Genomic DNA, 8,405 nt, shown 5'->3' on the forward strand with positions numbered 1-8,405 from the left:
GAGAGGGATCTGGCATGGAGATGTGGGAAAGGGACTGCGGGGAGGGGAGAATGCGGAGAAGGTGCGGGGAGGGGCTACAGGGAGAGTGGATATGGGGGAAGGGGTTTGAGGAGGATCTATGAAATTCGGGGCAGGACACTGGGGAGCGGGACAGGAGGTCTGGTTTAGTGAGGGCGTGTGCCCTCAGCAGCACCCACCCTGGCGGCTCCCGACCCCCTCCCGTGCCCATACCTCATCCCGGGGAAGCAGGCACAGCCGCCTTCCCAGACACGTCCAGCACACTGGCAGAGCACATGTTCCCATACTGGTGAGGGCAGCGGGGACCCCACCATCCCACGGGTGCCGCACGTCCCCCCACAACACCACACAGTGCCAGTGCCAGCGCCGGGCCTGGCCAGGTTCCCGCTCCGCTCGGAACAATCCGGCCTTTGAGCGGATCCAGTGCACGAGGCGCCCGCCTGTAGAATGGGCCCATTCTGGTGGCAGGTGCCGTGAGGGGCCGGGGGCTCCAGCTGGCCCCCAGCTTTCCTGGGGGGGTTGAAGCCCAGTTGGATTTGGCACACAGTTGGATTTGGGGACTCAAGTGTCACGGCAGTGCCAGGGCCGGGCATCAGTCATGGAAGGGGCTGAGTTGGGATGGAAGGGCACTGGGACCAGGCCCCACCCGCGGGCACCCATCCCGCCTTGGCACCGAGGCCCCGTGCCCGGTGGCAATGGTGTCTATGTCCCTGTCTGTGCCCCTCGGGCAGGAATGGGGGTGCCCATGGCTGGGGCTGGGACCCCTTCGGGTGCCCGTGTCCCCTGGGAAGGGACCCCACGGGTGACGCGGTGTCTGCGGGCTCCCATCCGCCGTGCTCCGTGCACCCCGGGACAGGATCAGGAGCGTCCCGGGACCGTCTCGGGACTGTGCCTGGACTGTACCGGGACCACGCCAGAAGCACGCCTTGTTCTGTACCGGAACACTACCGGGACCGTGCCGAGACAGTACCTGAACCATCTCTGGGCCGTACCGGGACAGTACCTGGATCACACCTGGACTGTACCGGAACCATGCCTGGACCGGACCGGGACCGGGACCGGGACAGTACCGGACTATGCCCCACGGTCACGCCCGGGCTCGGTGCGGTATTGTCCCGCTCCCATTCCCGGGAGTCCCCGTTCCCGGGGCCGGGCGGGGCGGCCGCTGTCCCCGCCCCGGGGCGCTCCCGCCGCTTCCTGCGGGCACGGCCGGGACGGGGCGGGACGGGACGGGTCGGGGCGGCGGCGGTAGCGGAGCGCGGTGAGTCCGGTCCGGGCGGGAACGGGGCACGGCCGTGGGGGCAGCGGGAGGGGAGCCGGAGGACCCCGCCGGGAGGGGGCGGTCCCGAGGGTCCCCGCCAGCGGGGGTCTCCCGGTGGGGCAGGATCCGGGGGTCCCGGTGCTGCAGGAGCTGTTGCATCCCGGTGAAGCGGGAGCCGAGGGGCCCGGTGGAATGGGAGTCGTTGCATCCCAGTGGAGTGGGATTCCTGGGTTCCGGTGGGGCGGGAGCCGTTGCATTCCCGCGCGGCAGGATCCGTGGGTCCCGGTGGAGCAGGATCCGTGGGTTCTGGGGGGGCAGGAGCCGTTGCATCCCGGTGGAGCAGGATCCACGGGCCCTGGTTAGGCAGGATTCGTGAGTCCAGGGATGCCCGGAGTGAGGCAGGAGTTGGGGGTCCCCACGAAGTGGGAGTTGGGGATACTGGGGTCCCCGAGGGGCAGGGGACAGCAGGACCTTGGGGTGCTGGCAGACCCCCGGGACAGGCACCCAGAGAAATTTGGGATGTCCTCAAGCCCAGCCGGGGGTGCAGGACAGGCTGTGGCATGTGGGGTGACCCTGGACAGGGGTCCCAGTGGGAGGTGGGGGTGTCCTGCGCCCCTCCTTCGGGATTAGGCGGCGCGACGCCATGGGCGCCGGGCACTAAGAGGCTTTGTCAGCCCCGCGGTCGGTGCCGCCTTGTCCCGGGAATGCCGTGACACGGGGACCCCCGTGGTGCCGAGCCCCCCGAGTCCCCGCGGGCGGGAGCGCCGGCGCCCAGCCCGTGCCCGCCGGGCAGCGGCGGTGCCAGCCGGGGCCGGGAGCGACGGCCGCGGCAGCTGCGCCGGAGCCGGCGGCGACCTCCCCGCTCCCAAGGCCGCTGGGATTCTGGAAAATGCCTGGAAATAGTGAACCGCCTGCCCTTATATGGCTCCGGCGGGCTGGCGCGTCGCGGCCCCTCTCCCGGCGTGCCGTGCCGTGCCGGGCCGGGATCCTGGGAAAACGCCGTGGGCTGTGCCTCGCGCCCCAACTCCCGCGCTGGAATGCGCAACGGGGCCGGCCATCCCACGGTGGGGAGAAAATCCCACCTCCCTCCCGCCGGCCCGGCACCACAAACCCGGCGCCTGCCTCAGTTTCCCCCAGCGGGGAGTTTTGGGGAGCCACCGGAGCCCCCTGTTCGGCACTCCAGGGAGATCGCCCGTCCTGCGTGGCGGGGGTGGGGAGGGTCGGGGGCGTGAAGGTCACAGCTAATCCCGCCCGGAGCAACGGGAGCGGGAGGGCTCTGGGCAGCCGCGTGCCCACCGAGGTGATACTGGGGGGGGTAAGAGGATCAACCCCCCCGATCACCGGGGCGGGATGACGGTGGCCGACGGGCCCAGGAGAGTGGCCGCGGTGCCGGTGACGTGAGACCGGCGCCGTAATCCCGGTGTTGTGAGCGGATTAGGATCGCCGGGGGTGGCCTTCGGGGACGAGCTGCGGTAGCCACAAATCCCCGCCCGGGTGTCATGTGGGGGAGCCCCTGTCTGGTCCCCTCGTTCCACCTGGGGGGTTTTCTTTTGTCCCGCCGGCAGGGTGGGATAAGGGTCGGACACTGCCGGGAGGGATGCTCGGGGTCTACTGTCTCTGGTGTCACCGGCTGGGTGACCCCCCCGGGGTCGAGGTGACCCTGACCCCGGGTCACCCCATGCCCGTAGGGGTGATGAATTTGGGGGCTGGGGCAGCTGCTCCCCAGATCACCCTGATCTGGGTGCCCGGGAGGTGCCCCAAGGCACGGTTGGATGTGCCAGTACCCAGAGCTCCGGGCTGTGGCACCGCTGGGGACATGGGCCCGAACCCCAGTGGGGAGGCACTGCGGTGGCCTTTTGGGGGGCTCCTGGCGTGCTCGGGGAAGCCCCGGGGAGGGCGGTGGCTGGATGGCGGCCACGCGGCACGGTGGGTGTGGGGAAGCGGCGGCGGGAACCGGCCTGACCGGTTCGGTGCCGGCACCGGGGGTGCCGGGGGGCTCGGGCGGCCACGCCGCGGGCGCAGCACGTGGCCCAGCTCAAGGTCACTGTCCCCAGGGCCAGCCGCCGCGGTGACCGGGCTCAGTGGCCTCGACACTCCCACACGCTTTGCCACTGGCCGCTGTTTTCTTTCTGTCTGTCCCGAGCGTGTTTGTGGCGCTGAGCGGTTTCGGTGGCACGGGAGGATCCCGGTGGCACCGGTGGTCCGGAAGGGCGAGCCGGCGCTGAGCTCACCTGGAAGGTGTCCCGCGGGCGCGGCGGTGACGCACGGCCCCGGTGGGTGGGGGCAGAGGCGCTCGTCCCACCCGGTCCCAGCGCGGTCCCCGGGTCTGGGATGAGGAGGGGCTGGACTCGCAAATCTCAGCGTTGCTGGGCTGTGCAGAGGCTCCGTTGTGCTGTACTCAGGGATTTTTGGGGTCGGGGGATGCTAGCACCCCTTGGCATTGAGGGCTTGGCCCTCAGGACTCCTAGTCAGTGTGAACTCCCTTGGTGCCACACGCCACCTGTATTTGGGGGCTCTCCGCACCCCCTAACCCACCATTCTCCCCCCAGAGCCGCCCTGTGCCCCACTGGTGCCGGGGGATGCCGGGATGCCGGTGCCTGCGTGCCCGCAGCGCCCTGCCCTGAGCCCGGAGCCCGGCTGTGCCATGGAGGATCCGCCCGGCACCAGAACTGAGGCCTGGGCCGAGGGGCTCCATAACGCCAACAACAACGCGTCCCCGGGGGGGTGGCCCGGTGCCCGCGGTGGGCACCCCCTGGCAGCTTTCGGGGGTCCCGGGGCCAAGCCCAGCTACCTGGACCGCGTGGTGCAGGAGATCGTGGAGTCAGAGCGCACCTACGCCCGCGACCTGCGCAGCATCGTGGAGGTGGGTGCCGGGGGCACGTGGGGGCACACCCCTTAGACACGGTGTGGGGTCTAGGGGTGCGATGGTGACACCGTGGGTGCCCGGCAGGGTTACCTGGGCAAGATCATCGACGCAGAGGAGCCGGTGCTGCGACCGGAGCAGGTCAGCGCGCTCTTCGGGAACATCGAGGACATCTACGAGCTCAGCAGGTGGGGGAGCAGGTGCCACTGGGAGGTGACAGAGGTCTGTCCTCTCCCTGTCCCATGGCTGTGTGGGGGCTGTGGTCACCCTGTCCTCTCTGTGCCCCCCAGCACCCTCCTGCAGAATCTGGAGAGCTGCGCCAATGACCCCGTGGCTGTGGCCGTGTGCTTTGTCACCCGGGTAAGGGCACAGGCAGCCTTGTGGGGACACCAGGGGGGACGTGTGGTCATACCAGGCTCTCACTGTGTTTCCTGTACCTGCAGAGCCAGGAATTTGCCATCTACACCCAGTACTGCAACAACTACCCCAGGTGGGTAGGGGCACAGCTGTGTGAGCAGGGAGGTGGGCAGGGGGCACAAGGGTGGGCAGGGACCTGAGCCCCCTCCCTGCCCGCAGCTCGGTGGCAGCACTGACCGAGTGCATGAGGAGCAAGGTCCAGGCACGGTTCCTGCGGGAATGCCAGGAGCGGCTGCGCCACGCGCTGCCCCTCGGGGCCTACCTGCTTAAGCCTGTCCAGAGGATCCTCAAGTACCACCTGCTGCTCCAGGTGAGCGCCTGGCGCCCGGCAAGGCACGGTGTGGGCACCTGCTGTGGTGTGGTGGCACAGCCTGGGGTGGCACAGGGAGGGGCTGTGGGCATCTGGCCTCGCCCAGCTACCTGGGGTGGCACAGGGATATGGCTTGGGTGCCTGGAGCAGTCCAGGCACCTGGCACGGCACATTCCCATGTCCTGATGCCACGTGCTGTGCCCAGGAGATCGCCAGGCACTTCGAGCACAAGGCGGGGGACGACTACGAGCTGGTGCTGGAGGCCATCGACACCATGACCTGTGTGGCCTGGTACATCAATGACATGAAGCGCAAGCACGAGCACGCCATCCGCCAGCAGGTGGGGAGGGGGGGGACACCAGGGAGACACCACAGGGGGACTGGGTGGCACCAGGTGGCACGAGATGGGTGCTGTGGCAGGCGTGCTGATGCCCCTGTGTCTGTGCAGGAGATCCAGTCTCTGCTGCTGGGCTGGAAGGGGCCGGACCTGACGAGCTACGGGGAGCTGGTGCTGGAGGGCACATTTCGGGCACAGCGGGTGCGCCACGACCGTGCCCTCTTCCTCTTCGACAAGGCCCTGCTCATCACCAAGCGCCGTGGTGACCACTACGTCTACAAGAGCCACATCCCGGTGCGGGATAAGGACAGGAGGCTGTGAGGGTGGCAGGAGTGGGGAGCCCACTGGGTGCCAGGGATTCCTGTGGATGCTCGGGATGGAGGGACAGGGTGGGTGCCAGGAACTGCAGTGAGTGCTGGGGTTGGGGGAACTGGGGAATGCTGGGAACAGGGGAGCCCAATGAGGTCCAGGGACACCGGTGGGTGCTGGGGTGGGAATTTCCTGGGATGCTGATGCCTCTCCCGGCAGTGCTCCTCGCTGATGCTGATTGAGAGCACGCGGGACTCGCTGTGCTTCAGCCTGGCACACTACAAGCATGGCAAGCAGCAGCACAGCCTGCAGGTAGGGGTGCATGGGGTGGGGGACACCCTGGAGACACACCCCGGAACCCCCTGCCCGACCCCACCGCCCTCCCTGTGCCCCTCAGGCCAAGAGCGTGGAGGAGAAGCGTGTGTGGACTCATCACATCAAGCGGCTCATCCTGGAGAACCACCATGCCACCATCCCCCAAAAGGTGAGCTTGGTGGGGAGGGCACCTCAGTGACACAGGGACCTCCTGGCACGGGAAGGGGGAGCAGCTGTACCTCACCTTTGCCAATTTCTCTCCATCCTCCCTCCACCCAGGCTAAGGAAGCCATCCTGGAGATGGACCTGTTCTGTAAGTGCCACTAGTGTCCTATCATTCCCTCTCTGCCCTACTCCTACCCCTCCATTTTCCCTGGTGTCACTCCCTGTCCCCACAGATCCCCCACGCCTGCCCCGCTGCAGCCCTGAGCGCCTGAAGAAGAGCTGGTCCTGCCAGCCCCTGGGTGACGCTGCCACCGAGCCACTGCAGGGACGCCGGCAGTCTGGTGAGAGCCACGTGTCACCAGTGTTCCTGCTGTCCTGTGTGTTCCCACCGTGCTCCCCCTCTGCCACCCCTTCACCAGGGCCCAGCTGTGGCTGGGTGACACCAATGCCTGTAGGGAGGGTGGCACTGGGTGCTGATGGTGCCCTGTCCCTGTTCCCACAGAGCCCTTCCAGCACCAGGGTCACACGGAGACGCTGCTGGAGCGGCTGCAGGGACACGGGGGGCGCAGGCAGTCGGGTGTGGAGAGCAGACGGGATCAGGGGGCTCGGGGTGCTGATGAGTTGGGGGACAGGGGGGTGATGCCACTATCACCTCCCGTCCCCCCAGAGCCCACCAAGCACAACCTGTGGCACCTGGGCGAGCAAGGTGAGGTGGCACGGCCGCGGCACCGGTGTGGCAGGCAGAGGGGTGGTTGGGGGCCACGGGGGGAATTTTGGGTGCTCCCTGCACTAATCTCTGCTTTTCTCTGTCCCGGCTGGCAGGGCTGAAGGTAAGGCCGGGTGTGGTGGTTTGGGGTGCCCAGTCCCTCCAGCCCTGGCATGGGCGCTGAGCCTGGCGCTCACCCCCACACAGAACACCGGCAGCGACGGGGAGCTCCTAGAAGTGGGGGAACCACACCAGCACCCCAGAGCATGGGCAGCAGTTGAGGGCATGGTGGCGGAGGAAGAGGAGGAGGAGGAACAGGAGGCTTTGGGCAAGGCCTGCCAGGAGGAGCTGTCAGGGTCCAGGGAGCCCATGGAGGAGCAGGTACCTACACCAGCCCTTCAAACCCCGGGAGGGTATGCAGAGCACCCCAAATCACTTCTGGGGGACTCCCACTTCACTCCTGGGGTACTCTGCCTCAGTACCGGGACATCTCACACCATCCAGGGCACCCCATGTTGCTCTCAGTGTCCCCTCCCAGGGCCCCATGGCTTGGCTGGGATTTAACCTGCTCGGAGCATCTGGGTGACCCCCCAGCTCATGACTCCCCATATTTGTCTTGCCCAGGCTGGGGAACACCCATGGGTGCTGGAGGGACCCAAGCGGCCGAGCAGCTGGGGGGCCAGGGAGCTGTGAGAAGGTCAGTGTGACCCCCCGGCCCCCACCAGGGAGTGCCCAGGGGCCCAGCACCCACACCCCTAACAGCAGTGCTGGGGAGCACCCCAAGGTCCCCAAATCCCCATCCCTGGTGGGGACCCTGGCGCTGCCCAGTGGGGACAGGGAACCGGAGCACGCTGCGGAGGATTTGCAGGTGTTGAGCAGCGAGGAGGAAGAGGAGGAGGAGGAGGGGGAAGGAGCCGCCAGCATCCTGCCACCCTCAGTGCTGGACCAGGCCAGCGTCATCGCTGAGCGGTTTGGCGGCGGCAGCAGCTTGTCCCGAAGGAGCAGCCTGGCGCTGGAGGGGACCCTGGGACGCACCCCCAGCCATGGTGGCAGCACCCTCAGCCTGGATGGGGGCCCCCCGCTCGAATCTGCGGAGCCCGGGGAGTCCCGCAGTGCCATCCCCTCGCCCGAGCCCTTCATCAGAGCCCGCCGGGAATCGCTGCTCTCCAACCGGGACCGCCTGCTCCTCGACAAGATCAAGAGCTACTATGGCCATGCCGAGCACCGTGACGCCGGCTTCGGGGTGCGCCGCCGCGAGAGCCTCTCCTTCATCCCTAAGGGGCTGGTGCGGAGCTCCGTGTGCCGCCTCAATGGGCTCCCACGGCCCCCCGAGAGCCCTGAGCCCCCCAGCCAGCCCGAGGCACCGGAGCTGTGCCAGGAGAACGGGGGCCAGTCCCCCGAGCCGCTGGTCATCCTGGAGGAGGATGATGTGGGCGCCTCAGTGTCACCCCCAGGGCCACCCCCGCAGCTGCTGCTGACACCCCCTCATCTGGGCACCAAGGTGTACCAGCTGGCACGGCAGTACAGCCTCCGCATCAAGAGCCGCCGTGCCGGCACCCGCCGCCCCCCGCTGCCGCCGCAGGAGGACGGGGACCCCTCCCCCAGCACCCCTTCGCTGGCTGTGCCGCAGGACAAGGCACTGGTGGCATCTCCGTCCCCTCGTGCCCCTCGCAGCCCCTCGAGCCCCGTGGGCGCTGAACCCTT

General features: G+C 68.3%; 1 protein-coding gene across 1 annotated transcript; it reads left to right on the plus strand.

The window, feature by feature from the left end:
• Positions 1 to 7: 7 nt before the first annotated feature.
• Positions 8 to 8,400, plus strand: PLEKHG3 (pleckstrin homology and RhoGEF domain containing G3; the record flags this gene model as incomplete). The annotated part of the gene is made up of 16 exons (XM_038138021.1): positions 8 to 1,279; positions 3,829 to 4,142; positions 4,230 to 4,330; positions 4,433 to 4,502; positions 4,586 to 4,632; positions 4,719 to 4,869; positions 5,075 to 5,209; positions 5,318 to 5,500; positions 5,735 to 5,827; positions 5,913 to 5,999; positions 6,110 to 6,143; positions 6,229 to 6,336; positions 6,498 to 6,701; positions 6,818 to 6,825; positions 6,909 to 7,114; positions 7,326 to 8,400. Coding segments are annotated over exons 1-16 (3,459 nt in total), but the record flags the coding sequence as incomplete, so codon positions are not given.
• Between the last annotated feature and the right edge of the window lie 5 nt (positions 8,401 to 8,405).

This window comes from Motacilla alba, chromosome 5 (genome assembly GCF_015832195.1).
Source record: "Motacilla alba alba isolate MOTALB_02 chromosome 5, Motacilla_alba_V1.0_pri, whole genome shotgun sequence".
Lineage (NCBI taxonomy): Eukaryota > Metazoa > Chordata > Aves > Passeriformes > Motacillidae > Motacilla > Motacilla alba.